Source organism: Corvus kubaryi, unplaced genomic scaffold, assembly GCF_017639235.1.
Source record: "Corvus kubaryi isolate FWS band 111438036 unplaced genomic scaffold, C.kubaryi_AGA036_p1.0 37284, whole genome shotgun sequence".
NCBI classification, from domain to species: domain Eukaryota; kingdom Metazoa; phylum Chordata; class Aves; order Passeriformes; family Corvidae; genus Corvus; species Corvus kubaryi.
In genome coordinates this window covers 4774395-4795450 of record NW_024581088.1, presented here as the reverse complement: position 1 = coordinate 4795450, position 21056 = coordinate 4774395, and the positions used below count along the sequence as shown (strand labels likewise).

Here is a 21056-nt window from a genome sequence, read left to right as displayed (position 1 = left end):
ACATGACAAGCTAAGAAATCGGAAAAAAGACAGTGAGACTCTCTCTGCTGTTTTATCTGCTGGTTTCACAGGGAGTTTTGAGGCCAAATTAATATTTGAAAGGAAGTCTGAGACTCTCAGATGAAACATGCTACCAAATAACATTCTTGCAGTTTCCTGCACAAAGCCCGTATTTTCCTCTGTGCAATAATTTCTTGTATAAAGTCATATTATTTAGATCATATATTAACTAGTGTTTTATATTCTGCCATGAGATTAACTTAGTTTTCATTTGAAAGTCAACTGCCCAAAACTGTATATCAGTATTTACTTTCAAAAATGAAACAAAGTATTGCACAGTAATTTCTACTTCAGCCCATAGCAGTACTGGGAACTCTTAAAGCTGAGAGGGCTATGGAATAGACAGAAATGTTAATTACATGACAGCATACAGCAAGAAATTAGACTTATCTCAGGCTAAGATGGATTTTTTGGGAAAAGGAATGTGTTTTGGATTTTCCAGTTCATTCACTGAATACATTCTGTAACCAAAAATAAAGCCTAAGAGTCAGGACTCAGTTGCCTGTCTGAGTACAGGATATACCATGGTGCTGGGACTGGTAATTGCTGCCTAGAGTGTGACCTTCACCCCAACAAATCCATCCAGTCCCTCTCCCATGCAGTTGTGTTCCCAGGGCCTGAGTGAGACAGAAGAGAAGAGAAAGCAGGAGCTGTTCCCCTTCCAAGGAGTGAAGTGGGAGAAGAAAGGATTCTGTAGGTTCCCCTCAGTAACTCCTGCAGGTCTGGAGGGCAGCCAGGAGCTCAGAGCTCTGCACAGGGATAAAGGTGTTCAGAAATCCCACAGGGAGCAGGGCGCGGAGCAGAGACCCCACCACGCCGTGACACATGTGACCTTAACTTGGGATGCCTCAGACACAGAAACAACTCCACTAAATAACAATAAAAATCTCCAGCAAACTCTTTAAAATCTACACTGAAGGTTTTAAGAATATAATTAACTGACCAGAAAGCTCATGGCAATCGTTTTAATTAAATTCTGCAGTAAAAGGAGGCAGAGACAAAATGAGGCTGTACCTGTTTTCTGTACTTGCAGCTCCCTTTTGGCTTGTTCGAGAATGGATTTGATGGCTTCATCAGAGCCAGACTCTGTGGTTCGGATTCGTGTGGTTATGTTACCTGGGGAGGAAAACACAACTAATGACACCAGGAACACTTTTATTTGGCTGTTTTTGTAACACAAAGACACGCTGTGTACGATACACGGCCAGCACAACCTGAGGACAACTTGCACAGGACCTTTACCAACATTTACACCACACAAAAAAAGTACTTAACATAATAAAAGCAAAATATCCTACTTGTGCCTGTCTCCAGCTGCCCTGGAATGGTGAGAACATCAGAGGAACAACTAGGTGCTCATATATTCCTTTTCTATGGTAACATATATAGATCTATTCTTTTTCCTTTCCTTTTTGTTTTTTTTTTTTTAGAGGGGGAGAGGAAACAGAAGGGAAAAGAACCGGAGGGGAAAGGAAGAAAGCTAAAAACATAAGCCCAAGAATCAACTTTAAAATGGCATCAGCTGCTAGGCAAAGTAGGATGAGTATACATTCAGCCCAAAACAGAATTAAAAAGTAACTAGATAAAAATAATTTTTAACTTTCTAGAGGTTAATACATTAAGAGAAAGAGTAATTTAAACGCAGATACCATTTGAAGTACTCTCCAGCTAAGAGCTATTACTTGGTTGTTTGGTTTTTTTTTTTTGTTTTTAACCTCTAAGGGGAAGAAAAGGAGGGAAAACTGTGATTGCTATTGCACGTAACTGCATTTTCCATTATGAGATTATTGTTTGTAAGCAAGCTAGGTAATCTGTGACTGGAGTCAAAATAACTGCAGACTTTTGATGTACCTGCTTTTGTTTTTCCTTCTTTCTGGTCTTACTAAAAGAAAAATTCTGCAACTAATCCATAACAAAGAAAATGTGCAGACTTCCTGTTCAGTGATAATTTATGGATCTGATGTTCACTTGTTGTCTTCTCCATATATAACACTGAACTAAGCATCCCACTAATTCAGCCGTGTATTAAAGTGGAATTTGTCAGCATAAGCCCCATGAGAAGAAGTAAATCTAGAGCAGAAGCAGTATGCAATTGATGTTGTAACTGTGCAACTTTCTCCCTCCAAATCCACAAAAATAGCAAAGAGAGCATTTCAATAGATCTGATGACTTTATAAAGCCTCTTCTATCACTTCTCTCTTTTTATCTGCGGACACAGGGAGGATGGGAGTGGAAGAACTATCCAAACAGGGTTACGTTAGTACAGCAGCAGCAGAATTAGAAAAAGCAAAGTGTTCATCTAACCCATGGTTTGTTTTATACTTACTGTCTGTTTTTCTATCAGATTCCAGGCCAGAATCAAACTGCACAGTTTTAAGGAAACACACAGCTAAAGCACACTCCACTTCCTAGGGATTGACTGCAAAGAAAAACACCTGCCTGTGACGTACCTTCAGACCCATTTCTTCGTTTCGGTACTTCCTGAAATAGTCTGTTCAGGTTCTGGCCTGGATTCTCTGTTGAAAAACAAGTTTGGTAAGAACAAAACAATCAGGGGATGGTTGCTCTGACATCACGGGCTGTGTGACATGTGGAGCTGGCAGCCTGGCCCTGAGCTCTCCTGGCCCCTCGGGCCCCTGAGCAGGAGGAACTGGCTACTTGGGAAGAAGCAAGGCTGGCTGATTTGTTAATAAAGATTACAGCTATGTTCGGAAAGGAGATTAGACAGATATAAATAAATGTCTAGAGATACCAAAAATGAAGAGGTTAAAGATGGGCAGATAATCCCCTCAAGTACAATCATCAAAAGGAAGAACAGATTATAAATCTAACAGTGTGTGCTTCCAATTAAACAAAATCTAGGAAAACCCTGCCTGTCCTTTCCAATATTTCTTGACTGTAAACAACTTTTCAGTCTCTCTAAATGTTTTCAGTTTCTCTAAATGTAAATCTCAGTCTTAAGAGGAATCACAATGAAATGCATGTTACTTCTTAAAATCGCTGCCTTAAATATGCAAAGCTGCTTTAAACTGGGATTGTGTTTTAATTACTCATCTCATGCATCACCTACCCTATTTTGTCAGAACATTTTGGGGAAAAAACATAATCATGCAAGACACAACAAAAAGCCTGGTCTCAGTAAACAACCTCAAACAAAAATCCCCAAGTATTTCTGAGGACCGATACCCTGAGTAGCTGCTGACCCTTTTCACTCCGTGTTTAGCTGTGGCACGGAGCTGTTGGGAAGTGAGGGCTGTGAGTGCCCCTGCTGCTCACTCCTGCTGACAGGCACCAGCCAGCAGCTAAAAAAAGCATAAGCAGAGATACAAACCTGCCAGGGTGCTGCAAAGCAGGGCTAGGAGCTCAGCTTCCTGCACCTGGCACCTGACTTGGGTGAGAGCAGCAGCAGTGCACAAACGGCCCCGGATGGGGAAGTTCCTGGTTTGGAACGTTTGGAACTACGAGGAGCAGGGGGCTGGGGAGCACTTACCTCTCTGTCTGCCCTGGATGCTGCGAAGAGCCAAGATGTTCTGCTCGTCCGACAGGAACTGCTTCATCTTATGAAATGGCTCCTTGCCTCTCACAGTCAGTTTATTCCATGGCTTTGGCCGGGCCAGGATCTCACTCACAGACCCTTGCGACAGTCCCAACACATAATGTCCAAATATCCGCTGTCCAATATTGTGCTTGATCAACTGCTCTTTCACCTGACGTGCAATTTCGGCCGTGTCTATCTCCTCGCCTTCAGAGATGCTCCCAGCACTTTCTGACTGGCTGGGAGATGGGGCCATGCCATTTACATCCGGGCTTTGTTGTAATGGACTTTGGGAAGATATGGAGTTTGTGCTGTATGGACCTGTTGGAAAAATCATGCTTGTGCTTCCTGCTTCCTGCATTGCCTTGGAGTAGAAGGACTGCATTAGCTGTCGCTGGAGGAGAGAGTTTAGTGCAAATTTTCCTGTGGAGGCCAGGGGTAAGCTGGGGCTCGCCAGGGATGAGCTGAAAAAGTCTTGACTTAAACCCGTTGGTGAGAACTGGTGTGTACCATTAGTATTGGAAGCCTGCTCCCCCGCGTTGCGGAGCAACTGGGAAGGAGGGGAGGCCGGCAAGGTTGCAGGACGCTGACTCTCAGGCTGGTCTTTCCCTTTTCTCCTGGCTGACCCTACAAGGAAGGTCAAACATAATGCATTATGGGGGGTCAAAGAGGGAAAAACCAAGATAAAAAAATGCAAAGTTTGCCCCGCAAAGGGAAAAAGTGCAGATTGACACGGGCCAATGGAGTGGTGGTGGGAGATTTGGTTTTGTTTGTTTTTGGTTTGTTTTCATTTGTTGGGTTTTTTTGTTTGTTTAATTTTTATTTTTAATTTTTTTTTTTTTCCATGATTGAAATTTTTTAAGCCAAACAAGGCCCCCAAAACAAACAACATGCATTTCATGTTTGCACCTTTCTTGTATGTTGCAGCCTGGAGAATCCCCCTTACAGACATTAACACTATGAACAGTTACATGAAGTGCAGTGATACAGTTAAATAAATGCAGTTACAGACAGCAAGTCTCTCTGTTGTCTCTCATTCAAGATATGACTCATTGGACCTGACTGAACCCAAATGCAGCAAACATTTACATTTTGGAACAAACCAATTTGAATAAAGGAATAACCATTAGGTGGATGCACCAAGATCACTCAGTTAAAAGTCATAAAACGCTTCAGAATTCAGTAATCCCAGGGCCAGTGGCAACTTTTAACTTTCTTCCAGCTGCAAAAACCATAAGCATTCAAGTATCTGGAAATTCCATGACTTGCCATGTAAAAAATGTGCACACAAGATGTAAAAGCCCACATTAGGAAAGCCAAATGGCAAACACACTTTGCTGGAAAGAAAGGATTTTGCTTTCCCAAGCTGACCCGCTGGTGGTATATCCAAGTGTATCAGACAGGAAGACTGTGCTCTACATGCAAACGTTTTGCACAACACTGTGTGTGGGGGAAAGAGATGGATTTGTTCCCAAAACAGAAGACAGCCTCAAACACTGGTACAGCCTGTAATGCCTCTTCCTTAACCTTTATAGACTCTCTAAGTTTTACTTCATTATCCAGCCTATAAAACTACAGAAATCCAATGTTACTCAGTGTTCCTGTTGCTTCTTAATCCTCCTGCCATGCATTAGCTCAGACACTCAGCTCTCACTCAGCCCTCCCCCCCCATCACAGGACAGCAGAGGCACCAGAAGAGCCAAAATTTGGGTGAACCTACCGCTCAGGTCGCTGTTGGCGATGCGCAGCGTGGCGTTCTCCGACTGCAGCGAGCGGTTCTTCTCCAGCAGCAGCACCTCCAGCGGCTTGGATGCATCCTAAAGGAAACCAAAGTGGGAGGTTTGTTTCTCAAAGCATTGAGAGTCTCACTCAGGCACTAAAAAGGATTTCAGAGGGAAAAAAAAATAAAAAAAAAGCCCAACAAGTGCTCGACTGGTCTCTGAAGGCAGCGAGGGAATTCGCCAGGCGTAGATCTGCAGGAATCACTCCAGGCTCTGGTGTGAGCCATGGAAGAGATTCATTGTTTCATTCTCATTGCAAATCATTCATCAATTCTGCATTATTTTGAGATGTGTAACGGAACATTTTCTTAATCCTACTTATTTTTAAATGGTCCTGGCACGCTTTCAGTTTAAAAGCTGTAGACTTCTTTTAATCTGATTAAAACAGGAGTTAAGGTTATATTATTCCTTCTAGGTCAACTGACCCAAGCTAAGCATTTCCTTGACATGCTGCTTTTCAGCAGAAACTGTTCAAAATAACATCAGTCAGAGAACCCTGCTGTTTACCCTCCCCTAAATATCTAACCCTCGATCATTAAAAAAACCCATTGAAAATGAATCCCAGGATATCAATATTCTGTTCAGATTTCAGAAGCAGGAATTTAATTCATAACCTTTAAACTTAACTAAGATTAATTTGCTGGAACAGCAGAGCTTTCTCATTACTCAATGGTTTGTTTTCTTTTGTGAAAAGAAATTTTCAAGGCTAACAAATACTTAAAAATGCTGAAGTCCTTGCTCAGTGTGCTGCCCGTACGCCAACACCAGTATCTTTAAATGACTCAACTTCACAACATTCTGGTTTATCCACTCCAGCACAGCTGAAACGTCACTTTGTCCTTGACTACTTAAAAGAAACTAACAGGCAAAAAAAAAATGTCCAGTTCAGCTTTTTACATAAGAAAACATCAGGAAAAACAACGATCGACCCAGAAGCCTCAACATCAACAGGAAACTGTTGATGTCAACGCCAAGGAATTGCAAGGCAAAATTTTTGTTAATCAACTGAGCTGCTGAGTAAGTAAGAAAACAAAAGTAAGTTCAGTACCTGCGCACCAGAGCTTTCAGATGGTGCAAACTCCATGGATTTCAATATACTGTGGAAGGCAGAAAAAAGAAATTATTTTCTATTTCTCCTTTTCATAACAACTCCACTAATGAGCATTAACATTATCATTTCCTGTTCTCCAGCAACACCACAACTTTCCTTGCAGTAACGCAGTCTCCTAATGAATACAGAATAACTCCTCAAAACAGTTATTGGATAAGAAAATTTTCTCGAGCGTCATCTAAATCATTCCATATGCAATCCCACCAGGCCAGTTTAAAGCGTAAATTTAAAGGTTAATAAGGATATAACATTTTAAGCTGTCAGAAATGATATAAATTTATCTGTGAAGCTGGAAGGGAATGAGGAAGTTGTAGCAAAGCAACAAAACAAGGGAATCACCACCACAGTACAGAACTTCATAGATTATACACCAGCTCACCAGCAAGGAAAATATGCACAAATAATCCTCCCAACCAAGGCACTACAGGCTAAAAGGCAGTTTTTCATTTTAATAACCCCCTCGTTCTTTGGCAAAGGGAAGACAAAATGGCCCCATATTTCTTAAGAAATATGAAAGATCCAAATATTTATAAGTACATTAGGAGAAGAATCTGATAGTCTCATTGTCAATATTTTATACAAACAGTGAGCGGTCAGAGGATGTCTCCCTTCAGAGGCTTTCAGAGCTGTGTCGTCTGACAAACCAGAACCTTACAGGAAATCCAGACTTATTCCTGTGCTTTGTTGGATAAATTTTTTTAAAATCAGCTTGCTGTAGGCAGGACATGAACTTCCTCAGACTGAGGCTGATGCCATGAAGATTTTTTGTCTTTTCTTTTAGACCCCTGTGATACCTTTTTACAACTTCTGTATTCCCAGTGCTTTTTGCCTACATTCTTGGCCTTGTTTGTTCAGCTCGGAGACTCAACATTTTGGAAGCTTCGTAGGTAGGGATCAGTGTGCCCCAGAGCCCAAGGTCCTCTCCAGAACACATTCTGTAAACTAAGATAGAACCATCCAGGGGAAGGTTCCTTGGGGAGAGGGGGCTCACTCGAGCCTCTCATTGGGGAATCTTTGATAGATCTGCTAATTAGTAACACCTATAATGATATACCAGATCTTTTGGGGGGGCATTGTGAGGTGCATTCGACCTGGATGTGTGCACCTAAGGATCCTTAAAACAAACACCAAGGTAAAATCCCTTTTTCCCTTCTAACCGTGTTTGACTCTTGATTTTAAGACCAGGAAAAGGCATCAAAGCAATAAATGATTTCAGCTTCTTACCGTACAAAGACAACATTCATATGGTGAAGAAAAACACATAAACACATATAGATGGTGTTTATACAGCATTTATCATGTATAAAGCACCAGGAACTCTGTGAGCAGGCACAATCTGTTTAATCATTATTGAACTGTACTAAAGGCTGTGGACCACTTATTAAAAGTTTTGGATGTCCCATCCCTAAAAGCATCCAAGACCAGGCTGGATGGAGCTTGGAGCAACCTGGGATAGAGGAAGGTATCCCTGCCCATGGCAGGCGGTGGGAGTGGATGAGCTTTAAAGTCCCTTCCAGCCCAAAACATTCAGTGATTCCATGACAGGTGGAAACTGAGACAAAAAAAGGCAGAAGTCCAGTATAAAGGCACAGGGACCAGTTCTGGATGCCACGAGCAACTGGCCAGGCACCCATTAACTGCCTGAACCTGTCCCTGCATTAATCTAGAGCTGGATGTGCTTTAAGTGACACTCTGGAAATCAGGTCTCTGGGCCATTCAAGATCACTCAAAGTCATAGCAAATCCAAGGGAAAAAAAGTCATTCTGAGAAGGAGACCTCACGCATTTTGCATCTGTGCATATTCACTGCACACAGGGTTAATTCTGACAGGCATTCCTAAAATGGAATAATTATTAAAATCACAAACTTCTGGCAATCACTTTCATTATATGGCATCACTCAGTGTCACCTCTTGCCTGGCTGTAGGGTAGAGCCATCACCCCATACACGGCACATAAAGTGATGCTGTGAAGACTCTACGTGGGCACAGCAGCTCAGCCATGTGCAAAACCAATTCTTTTGTGCTATCAATGGACTCGTGCCAGTCAAGAGGGGAGGTTGTGCACTGATGGCTTGAATTCTCAGAGACCCTGACATCACTTGGACATCACAGCTGTGTGACTCAGGTGGCAAATCCCAGCTGAAAGCCAGTGTTTCTTGGGAAAGCCCTTCAGAGGCACAGCTCTGCATCCCAGGACTCCACAGTGCTGGGGGAGATAAATGCACAGAGACTCATGCAGGGAAAACCCCAGCCACTGGCAGGTCCCTGTTTCCATGAATTCTGCAGGGAATGGCCTCTGCAAGGACAGCCAATCCTAATGCACATCCTCATGATGCCCAAATGAGGAGACTCATCTGAATTTAAACCCAGTTTGAACAGCAAATTATCCTGTGGCAAATGTCCCGTGAGAAATCCCATTTCAGTTCAGACCAGCAGCACTTGTGAGCCCCGCTTACCACACCTGGGTTTGCCACGTGGAGCAATCCAGCAGCATTCCAAACGCCTTCCTCCTGGATGAGGCTAAACCAGAAAAAAGCTGCTCTCTCCCAAAGGAGCAGATGTGAGTGGTGCCCTGAGCACACCGTGCTGCCCCCAGAACGCAGCTGACAATGGTTGGAAGCATAAACCTATTTATGGTTATATTTGGTTCTCCACACCAAAAATCTGGCTCTAAAGCCTCAATCCTGTCATCCCTCTCCTTGCAGAGGCTGATGCATTTTGGGTCTGAGTACCTGCTGCCAGCTGGGACCTTCAGGAAGGATCCTGAGCCCTGCAGCAGCTGCATTTCCAGCGAGCTCGGTGCATGCAAGGTGTATTCAAACCTTAGCTGGAAACCTGCTGACCTCTACCTACCTGAAGGGGATTCTTTGCTAACTGAATTAACTTTCTGACAATTTCACAGGTAATTTCCTAAACAGTTAAAATACAAAATATACTAAAAATCAAGTTGATGGCACCTCTAATTGCCCTAAGAGGAATATTCACTCCAGCAGGTTCATTTTTATAAGAATGTAAAAGTTACACACATCAAAAATGACTCTCCAAATGTGTCACAAAAGACACATTCTCCTCAGGAATATGAGGAAGCACATTTCTTCTTTGGATTCCAGGAATATCTTTGCCCATGAGATCTTGACTCAATCTGTGGCTCAAGATCAGTTACCTGCTTTTTAAAGGAATGATCTTGTGACTTGAATCTGCACATTTAAGAAGACTTGAAAGATCTGACTGTAAAGCAAAGTGTGCATTGGGACAGCTCGACTTCTGTTCATCTGATCCTGACTGCAAAGGCAGCAGGGTCAGCGCTGTCGTGCTACTCGAGAGGGAACTGAAAGGACACACAGAGCTCTCAGATCTCAAAAATAGGTTTAAAAGCCATTGGGCACAAAAGCCAAAGCAGAAAGTGAAGAATCCTCCCATCCCAGATCTTGACATGGGCTCACCTAAGTTCCTCCAAGGTTCAAGTTGGCTGATACTGAGATCCCTCAGCCTAGAACGCCTCTAACATCCCAGGAAGGATTAAGGAAAGTACATCAGTGCCAAAACACATAAAAATTCAATCTCTTCCTGCCTTACTGACAAGGTATCTTTCCTCTTGGTGCACGTTATGAGCAGTTAATTTCTGTCAGTGTTTCAGGGCACAAGGCAGGTGCAGCAGGATTTGGTGTGAGGGCTCCGATTTACAGCAACAGACTTTTCCCAGTCTCATTTACAGGAACAGCTTCACTCAGATCAGACTGTCACTGCCAGGGGATGCACATTTAGCCCTTTGGATTAGATGGGAGCAGGGGAATGGTGTGAAGCAGCTGCTTGGAGGATGCAGCATTGCAAACATCCTCGGTGCTCTCCTGGAGGGTCTCAACCCCCGGACCATCCCACAGGATGGTGCTGGACCCCAGGGCCATTACAAGCCAGCTATCAATCCATAAATTAGGGATATAAAAGCTGGAACAGCTGGGAGAACAGGGTTCATTTACCGGCACCCAACACCAGGGCCACTTCCAGGAGAGTCTCCCATCTATTTCACTGCAGGCTCATCCTCAGCAGAAACATCATATGAAGCCTCCTGTGTCACATCTTCTCTCACCTGCCTTTCCATCCCTGCCCCCACGTAAGTCAGTGTTGTAAAAAAGAAAAGTATTTTAAAATATTGGTATTATCACCAGGAATACAGGGCTTGTATTTAAAGTACAAATGCAAAGTAAGCTTAAATGGGTCTACTCAATGAGTATATGGGGTTCTTGGCACCTTAAGTCTGCCTTTAAAGTCCTGATCCTGTTGTATTAAACCTTTGCATGAAACCAGGTAGGATTCAAAAGTCATTTGTTGTTTCAAGACATTTACATTTAATATCTAATGTAAGAAGCTGGGAGGTTGTGGCCTTATTCCCATTCACTGCTTTACATACAAGGACATAAACTGGCTACAACCTGAAGCTGTTCCCTTAACTCAGGAGAGGACATGGATGTATTTATCCCACCACTAAATGATGATGCTATTTTGAAACCAGGTAATAATCAGGTATAATGATCAAAGAAATGGTCAATTCATTTAATTTAAGTGAAAATTATACCCCTGCATCAGGGTGTGCTGCAGCTGGTGGTGAACCAGAACCTCAGCCAGCGTGGCTTGAATAAATCAGCACCAGGGGCTGGGCAGTCGTGGGGCTTGCAAATCCAAACCTGCTTTCCATATCCTCCAGGGATGTGTAAACAAAAGCACATGACTACCAGGCTCATCTGAAATACCTCATTAAACCAGGGAATGGGTTATTTCAGCCTTTTAAAAACACACACAGAAATGCCAGAATGATGAAAGAAGAGATGGGAGTTTCTCGCAGTTATTTAAACCTTGACACTAAACATATTTCCAGTCAGAAAAGTTCTCTTCTGAACCTGACAGCTTATCTTGTTATAGTTTAAAATGAGGCTCTTTTAAGTCTCTTAAGAAAATCCCTTGAAATAGGAAGAGGCTGTTTGTGGCTTTAGTTTAAAACCACAATATATTAGCAAAAATATACAGTGAAACAAGCCCAGCATTAAACTGGTAAGTGCTGAACACTGGCTGGCAGGAGCAGAGAAAAGGTACCATGGCCAAAGGCTCTGCATGAAATTTTTGGTCCACATTACCCTCAGCTGTTGGCTGGAGATTTTCAAAGAGTGGTCCACCTAAAACACCACAGATTTTGAGATTTGGAAACTTTTTTCCCTTTGTGGACAACAGTTTTAGTGGCTTTTCTTCACGGACATGTGTTTCATTTGCTACTGTGATCCTCTGCTGCAATAAGAAGGAGCACTCTCAGATATAGCAGTTCCACTGGTTCTGGATGCAATTTCTGCCAAAATTCCCAATTTCCCCGACTTTGTGGTTTTGACTGAATTCTTTATTGTTCCAAGAACACAGATTTGTGGCTTCATTTAACAAGCACTATTAAACCAGAGTTTGTGAAAAAATTATGTAAGCATTTAACACTTACTTTAATTCTTTCTTAACCTCTTCATAATCAGCCTGTCCTTTCAGTTTTTCTTCCAGTTGCTTTAAAAGAGAGAACATGGATTTAATTATTTACATTGTTTTTTTTCTGCAGGCTTTGAAAATCATCTTCAAATTATTCCATATATACAGCAGCGCACAAGTGAGGGTTAATGACTCATACCTAATTTACATATATTAGAAAACAAACTATAACCAATTAAACATAAACACAATTATACCTCGCTCATCCTTTGTTTACAGAGTGCCAAGCATGACAGAATTCAGTACGTCCCAATTTGGCTGTTTGCAATGTCACTGTCATGTTCAGTGAAGAGCTCGGGGATGAAGGTATTAAAAAAATGGGGCAGCTGAAATTTTCAGGGAATTGGGAGATTGAGTAAACAAGCAGGATGCTTTGGCACATACTGTATTCTTAATAGGACAGTTCTTGATAACCTTATCTACATGATAAAAAGAATAGACTGAAGAAGCTGTTGTTGACTGGAACGCCTTAGGCTTGGAAGGCTCCTCGTGCCCAAACAAAACAGCTGTACCAGGAGGCTTTCCAAGCATTACTGATTGCAGTAACTGCATGGTTACACACAGAGAGGGAGCATTGAGGCCACCCCAGCAGCTCCTTCTGCTCTGCCCCACGCAGGGCGGCCTCAATGGCTTCTCCTGGGTGTGAGGACGCCCCAAAGGCCGAACCAAACCCGCTGCCACAATCCAGAACGCAATGCCACACACTTGGACCTTACCCAGCTCCCAACAACAGTGCTCATCACTACGGGGTAAATGCTTCAGGAGGCCTAAAACATAGTGATACATAATTGATGCCGTTACGTTGCTTGCAGAAGCTACATTCATTGCAATAATTTCTTTGCTTAGTGCAGGCACACCTGATCTAAGCAAAGAACAGAACTTAACTGGCTTGCAACTTCCATGGATAAATTCAGGCTAGCTCTGCCTCACTTCATTTTTAAAATTGGCACAGAATCCCAAAGGTCACGGGAAACAGAAATAACACAAGGACGTATCACCTCAAAGACAGAGAAATCTACTTTGAAAAGGAAAGGAATATATGACATGAAAAAGAAAAATAGGACTTTATGTCCAAGACAGGCTGCCTTCAGGGGACTAGGGAATTCAAGATCCTACACCCACTCTGGGGCTGCTCGTTGGATGCAGGACGAGGGCAGGGGACAGCTGATGGGAACTTGGATAATTTTATCAAAGCTGTTTAATGCAGCCCCACAGAGCTGTGCAGCAGCCCAGCTATGGGGGCACAGAGGTAGGGTTGGGGCAGGCCAACAAATGGAACTGGGAACCTGTTCCCTGTGCTGTCTTCCCCAGTAAAGTCAGCGCGTGGGTATCACTCATCTCAGAGCTATACAAACCCCAAAATGATGTAGCACAGCACCCACAGAACAGTGAATTCATGGTTTGAGTCATCTCAGTAATTTAAATGAGGCTTCTTCAGATGACAACAGCAGCATGGTGGGGTTTTGTGGGACCTCCAGCTATTCTGCCATTTTTCATAGGATTTCCTACCCGGTCCTTTGCAGCTCCCACACTGCCAACATTTCTGCCTCGCCATTAGCACGGATATTAAGGAGCAGTGACAAAGTGAACACCCACGTTACCAATACACAGCCCTCTCAAGGTCCTGCTCCTGCTGTTTGACACCACAGTCCAGCATCCTCACCACTGCTGACGAGAGGCGTCTCCCGGCAGGAATACCCGGGCCCTGCTCCAGCAGCTGCTCAACGAGCAGCTCTTAATGGATCACAGGAACTGCTGCTCAGTGTGGAATTTGCACTCTATGGGACACTGATGAAACGAGTGGCCTCTTAAAAAGGTCTCGTGTCCCAGCGTCTTTTGTCATCAGTGACTCGTGCAGTCATTCCGATTGTGTTAAAAAGAAAAATAAAGTGTCCGTTTTAGCTAAAACAAATTTTTTTCCCACCTGGAATAAATATAGGGCAAGTTTTAGTCATTTCTTTTGATGTGTCCTGCCGTACCAAAATTCCAGTTATTGACTGGAATTACAGGAAGCACTGACTTTGCTTTAGATAGCAGACACAGTTCTTCAGGTGTTTTGGCCCTGTACTTGATATAATTAGGAAAACCCTGGTTGATGTGACCAGGAAAATCCTACAAATATTAAAGATGTTGGAGGTTTTGATAATTTACAACACATGTTGAAATCTCATAATGGAGATGTACTATGTAACCCCAGGGCCTGAGGTCTCACACTTTAAGGAGGGTCAGCTACAACAGACCATGAGTTCAAGCAGCTTTTCAAGCTGCAGCTCAACACTGAGCAGAACAGAGTGACTTCAATAAGGCATCCAAGCAGAATTTTTAATGCATCAGGTCAGGCTGGAGAGGGGTCTTTAAATGAAACCAGTGAGCCAGAGAGCCCTTGGTACTGGGAGGAGACTCAGCATCACAGCTGAGAGTTTTCCAAGTGGTCACAGGCAATGGGAGGACCTGCCAAACCCCACGATACCCTTCTGCTCTCCTTGGTCTTGTCACTTTGTCCTTCTGTCTCTGTTTGGAGCTCTACAGATCCACTACAATTCACCCTTTCCTTACATTTGTGACTTGTAACATTTTGGGTCTAGAGCAGATGAGCTTTTACAGCAGGAATAACTGGCTATTTATACCAGTTCTCTGTACAAAAAGGACCAGAAGAAATTTAAAACAAACAATACCCTGTTTCTATGTTAGCTACTTATGCAAGGATATGCTAAGAAAACAGCCTTTTGTAGAAACAGATATAAACCACAGAAAAGCTAATGATTCCCATTTTAATGCAATCTGCACTAAATGCAATTCTGTGCAGGCAAGTGCTATACCCTGACAGAGTATTTCTGGAAAATTTAGGTACAAAACACAGGTAAAAAAATAAAGAAAAAAAAGCGATACTGACAAAATGCAGCTGTTTTGGACTCTCAGGTACTTGCATGCTGCTACAGCAGTATGACAACCAGCAATATTTTACTTTGGATTGTACAAAAACCACACATCCATCATTCCCAAGTACCTAATATAGAGATTGTTGCCATGGAAAATCTGCACCTAAACATCTACTTTACTAAACAAAATAAACTAACAACTGAGGATGCAGCGCCTGTGTAGAAACAGAACGTTTAGGCACTTGGCATCTTCCCAGTCAATGACTGTTTTAAAATGTATTAGCATGGTAATTGTCTCCAAGAACCCTGTAAAACGCACAGAACATGGGATAACAAAGGTTCAAGCTGTGAGACAATCTGGAGGAACTAATATCTTGCACTAAATATCAACCTGGTTAGTTCAGACAAAATATATTCCAACGACCTCCAACACACAAAAATGCAGGAGCCAGAGGGCAGAAGGAATGGACTGGTGGCTTTTCTGCACATCAAATTTGCAAATATCCCATGTTAAAGAATCATCTTGCATTTGTTGTGTGAATGAACCCATGTCAGAGCATGCAGAGATTGGGTCCCTCCTTATGTTATTTGGAAAATATAATTACTACTGTATTATTAAATGAAGAGGGATAGGTAAATAGCAGGGGCTGTACTGAGGAGCTCAAAAAATTTAAATAACCCATTAGATTAACATTGTAATTTAGTTTAGAGTGATCAGCTCACATTACTGAATTTTAACTGGGTAGAAGGGATTTCTAGCACCCAGCCACAATGGGTTAATACAATTAGAGTGAGAAAAGTCTTGTTACTAGAGGACATGTTTTGATCATTAGATCAGATGAAGATAAAGAAGCAATAATTTTGAAAGTATTTCTGTATTGTTTCATTAAGTCATAGAGTATTAAACAATTCCCCCAAGATACAGGCTGAGAACATTGCTTTAATTTGTGAAACTGTGAGTCGTTTTTTTGTGGAGGCAACCATTAAAATCTTTGTTATTTCAGAAGCAATTCCTCCATAATCAAACAGGAGATCAACACATCATCACTGAGATTTGGTGCTTTTGTACAACATGTGCCTGGCACAGGCTTTCCCAGCACTTTGGGGTGAGAGTAAGTATTTGGAAATATTTTTATAGTTGCAACAAATAAGGTTAAAGAGGGTTGAAATGACTAAAACTTTATCAATAGAGGCACTGCATCAGACACTATCAACAGAAAGCTAAAGACAGAGCATTAGCTGGGCAAGGCTATGAGAAAATGGAAGGAGATTACTGAAATGGAAATCAAAGACTCACTCTGTCATTTCTGTGATCCTACTCCCTTTGAAGTTAATGGCTAAACTAATACTGACCTCACCAGGAACATGCTTTATTCAAAGAAAATCTGTCAAGTGCAAGGACTCAAGATATTTTCTGTCAGGCTTTATGAAAAAGTAAAATAAAAAAATCCCCCGAACATGGGTGTAGCCAGCAAAATGTGTCCCCCAAAACCAGGGCAGCTCCTATCTCCCTCAATAAAAGTGGTGCCCACATGGTGACAGCTGGGCAGAGACTGATCCTGTCAATGTAGTTACATAACAGGTCTCCTTTGCTCCACTGAATTTCCATAAAAATTCTGCAAAGATGGCTTAAAACACGCAGAAGGCACTGACTGCAACACTTCAGCTTTCATTCCTAACAGGTCTCTCTCCATGTGAGTTATGCTCCACCACAGCAAAACCAGTAACTGCTAAAAAATGTCAGAATTAGAGCAATTTGTAAGGGTTTCAATTGAACATTAAATCATTCTGATAGAGCAAAGCTGCCCACGCCACAGTCAGAGCTGAGTGGGAACTATCAGCCTCCTGCTCTCAGAAAACTCTCAGACTATCAAACCTGCAGAACGACCAAGTCTTTAATGGAATAGATAAATTTATCTTGTTTACACTTCGGAGCTCATAGATGGTGGAACAATGAAGGAGACGGAGTTACAGGAAACTGATTCATACCCCACGTCAGGAAACATTTCTCATGCTCACTCAGAGATCAGAACTGTGTGGGCTCAGCACAGGGAAAGTGAAGCTGCCCAAGACAGAGGTAAAAGGGTCACTCAGAGAATTCTCAGCTCTTCTTTCTGGTTCTAGGGCAGTGCTGCTCGTATTCAAATGAGTATAAGGCCAGATTGCTAATTATAAATGGGAATTATTGTGCAGCAAATACACAGTTAAAAATAATTAAATGGTTATTGAAGCTAAAAGCCTTCTCCATGTCCTGATTTTACTTGTTTCTATGCCCTAAATGATACACTTCCCACTTCCAGTGGACAGAACTAGAGGAGGTAGCAGGGAAATTCAAAGATAAACCAATTCATGGCTAATCTTCAATTTGAATCACTGGAATGGGAATTAAAAGTTTGAAAATCTAAGAGGGATTTTCTGTGCCTTTTCAGTTCAACTGTTTCATTACATATCCATGGTCAATGTATGGTGGGGTTTGGTGGTGATTTTAATCCTAAAGGTAGCCTTGTTCTGCAAAACCACATTTCAAAACAGTAAGAACTGGGCCATTTAGAATTCAAAAAACCTGTGATCACTTAGAAAACAATACATCCAGAGGCGTGGGATGAGATGTATTTGAAGGTCCCCTCTAACCCAAGCCATTCTGTGATTCCGTGAATGCCACAGAAACCAGAATTCAGCCACATCCTGAAGAAGCTCAGAACCACAGGAAACTCACACCAGCAAACCCCAATATCATCATCTCCGTGATATCCTTCGGGCAGAACTGAGCCTTACTTTGAGTGTGCTGTTCTTGGCCGTCAGCTGCTGCTCCAGCTGGGAGATTTGGCTGCTGGAGTTCTCCCTCAGCTTGGTGAGGCTGCCCTGGAGTCTCTGGACATCTTCTACGAGCTGGGCGATCTCCCGCTCCTTCGCAGCCAGTTCCGCTTCCAAGCTGGAGCGTGTCAGCACCTCGATGGCCTGCTCCTGCAGGGAAAAAAGGATCAGGCCACAAAAATGAAGAAAAGGCAACAAACCTAAATTCAGGGCAGCTTGGCAAGGAGCAAACACGGTGTTGGGTGGCACAAGAAACAGACACTTCCTAAATCTGGGACTGCTGTGATTGACATCGGGAATCTGGAAGATGAAACTCCCTACAGCCCAGGACAGCTCTCTGGGAAATCAGGAATAACAGAGGGAATAAATTTCCCTATTTCGTAAGTGCACTGGAAAGATGCAGCCGTGAAAGTCAAAGGATTCTATTTAGATCTATTTATTATTAATAGCCCAAATGCTTTGACAACTATGAAAATCTGTGCTTACAAAATACTAATCAGATAAAATATTCTGAAGTAATGGAGCAGAATTTCTTAATCAGGAACGGCAGAGCCATGTGCCTGTGGCTCTCTGCATGCACACTGCACGTTTCAGGCAAAATTGTCACAAATTGCCCCAAACTGCTACTTCCAATGAACTTGCTCCTTGCATGAAAATTGTTCATGTTAACATTATTGCAAGCATCCCTCTGTGGGGAAGATGAGAGATGTGACAGCTCTAAGACAAGGCCATTCTCCCTTTGGTCACCACTTTCAGAAACTCCCTTTCCTAAATCTTCCTTCTTCCAGTTTCCCACAGCTGTAAAATCTGTCCTCAAGTCTGAAACTTCCTCCCTGGACTGACTTCCTGGGAGGACAATGAATCAGAGCGGACAGAGAGGTTCAGAAAAGGCAGATCCATTCAGAAAAGATAATAGAGACTAATTGTACTATCTCTGTCCCCTTTTGTGCTGGGAGATAACAGCTGTGATGCATCAGGGAGCTCTGAGCCTCCTCCATGGAGAATGTGAGGAAACCCTTGTGTCTGTGTGGGGGGCACGAGGCAGCCCAATGAGGGGCACACATTCCATTAAAGAGCCCAAAATGCATCTCACAAAGGTTAATGGCTGCTCCTCAGAAGCACCAGTGAAGGAGGAGAGAATCCATTTAGCCAGAGGGAGATGATGATGGTGAGCACTAAACTAAAGATCTATGGTGAAAGAGCTGAGAATTCACCCCACTGACACCCTGACGACTCAAGATGACACTCCAGCAGATTGAAATATACTCCGTACCCTCTTTTCTGGGAATAGAGGAACAACAAAATCCCCTTTTCCATATCTTCTAAACATTCAGCTTGATTCTCAGTGACTACACCCCGCTGCACTCACAGAGAGCTGCATGTACGAACAGCAGTTAACAACGCTCTCCTATTACACTGAATTATACTTTTAACTTGAAAAAACCTCTAATTTGCTTGCATGAAACATCACAAGTTGTATAATCATCTGCTGCTTGTGCCTATTGAGACTAGAACGTAGAGTCTGAAATAAGATAGATAATGATCATTTTCATCCTGCAGTAGTTGTCATATTAAATATAAATGAAGTGCAGAAGTACTATTAAATACAAGAAAGACCTAATGTTAAAATAATGATAAGACTAGGACATGAGATTGGAAGAGGCAGGTAATTCAGAGTTACAAGTGATATTCAGGCTTTTTATTTTTTGTTTTGCAGCCTGCTTGTCTATCTTTTGACTTCTCTGAGAAAATACTGCGTTGTATTAATAGACAACCAAACAGATCTGGAGGACTTATGGTTTGTTACTTGTTCTCTGCAAATGATTTTTAAAGGCAGCCATGTGTTCTTCTGCTACCAGTGTCAAGCACGTATAAGGCTTGCAAGGAAAAAAAAGCAATGATTTCTTTTGTTTCTTAAATCTGCTGCTTAGAAGTAGACTAAATTTCACTTAATTGCAGATTTACATTTAAATACTCCTATTTCTCCTTTGGCAAACAAAAATCAAAGTAATCTGGTTGCTCATCTGTGATACCTGTTCACCCAGGGCCAGCTGGAGCCCTGGAACAGCCAGCCCCCTGTGCCTGCAGGTCCCATCAGCAGCTTTGGCTTTATTCAGAACCACACAGAGGAGGCAGCAAGCAGGAGTGCAGGGTATCTCCTCAATTTTCCAAGGATTTATAGGTGTAATTCTCAGTTTAGATACAGCCAGTGAAAACTGGAGTAGTATCAAATTTATTTCCAGTTTCTCTGACAGCCCAGACACAGAGTAAGGGGAGGCAGAGTGGGCAGGGAAGCTCTGGGTCCCCCTGGGATGGAGCCCCACACCTCAGGGCCCAACAGGCAGGCACGTGCTGATGGCCACCAAGGCTCTCTTGCTGCCTCTATTTCCCCTCTACTGATGCTCTCAGCCATGTGAAATCATTTCTGAGAGTTGTGCTGTCCACCTGGACCAGGCAGTGATGGATCACCACAGAGCCAAGTGACCTCTGTCCTTCCCGTGGTCTCCTCCAGCCACCAATCCCCTCAGAAGCTGAACCCCACCACAATCCCACAGGAGCACCGTTTCCTTTTCGTTAAAATACGACTTCAAACAGCTATTTTTATAGCTGTGGGCATAAATTGAAGGAGCTGTACTGCAGGAATGTCAGAAACCTGTAAGAGTCAGTAAATATTTTCTCTCACCACATCAGGTGCCTTCTGGATCTGCGTAGCAAGTTGGAGAGATTTGTTAGCTGATGAGAGCTGCTCCCTTAAGGTCTCTGCCTCTCTCTGAGCCACCTCTGCCCTCTGAAGGAAATGAAAAGGGGTGAAAAGAGAAAGTACATTCAGTTTAACAACTGACAATTATTACAAGAACATTCATCAATTCATGCCTGACTGAATATAATTGATTTTCCTAAACACTCAACCTAATAAATGTTAGAAAAAAACATAGAATGTGATGGATTTTTATTTTAAACAGTACAAGGAAGAAATAATTGAGCGATTATGACAGTAATTTAACGCTAGGAGCAAGGAATCCCCTGCTGATACTAATGCTGCGGCCCACTGAATTTCCCAGACTGAATAAATACAAGTGGAAATGGAGTCTTTTTATTCAATTTCTTTCTATTCTCATAGACCAAGCAGATTTTATTGCAAGACTCCTCATGGGAATAATTCTCATGGGCAAATGCTGAATAAAAAGATATTCTGACCACTCTCTCAAACACACATACAATGTTGTGGGCTGTCTTTCTGCAGTAATTATTCCCTACAACATGAATTGTTAGATTCTGTTCTTTCAGCAGGTCTGTTTATTCAACAATATTTAACCCTAAAGTGACAATTTTGCACAGCTCAGTCACCAGCTGCTGA

General features: G+C 42.5%; 1 protein-coding gene across 7 annotated transcripts in view; it reads right to left on the bottom strand.

Moving 5' to 3' along the window:
• CUX1 (cut like homeobox 1) overlaps positions 1–21056 on the bottom strand; it is a 269017-nt gene that overhangs the window by 66885 nt on the left and 181076 nt on the right. For 3 of the 7 annotated variants that reach the window (XM_042025982.1, XM_042025983.1, XM_042025987.1), the window contains exons 10-17: positions 20382–20486; positions 17660–17848; positions 11965–12023; positions 6425–6473; positions 5316–5412; positions 3551–4222; positions 2511–2576; positions 1075–1176 (exon numbers count right to left, since the gene is read on the bottom strand). In XM_042025982.1, the coding sequence (XP_041881916.1) occupies positions 1075–1176; positions 2511–2576; positions 3551–4222; positions 5316–5412; positions 6425–6473; positions 11965–12023; positions 17660–17848; positions 20382–20486 (1339 nt within the window). The remainder of the gene's footprint in view (positions 1–1074; positions 1177–2510; positions 2577–3550; positions 4223–5315; positions 5413–6424; positions 6474–11964; positions 12024–17659; positions 17849–20381; positions 20487–21056) is intronic. The other 4 variants (XM_042025985.1, XM_042025989.1, XM_042025986.1 and 1 more) reach the window with 3 other exon arrangements.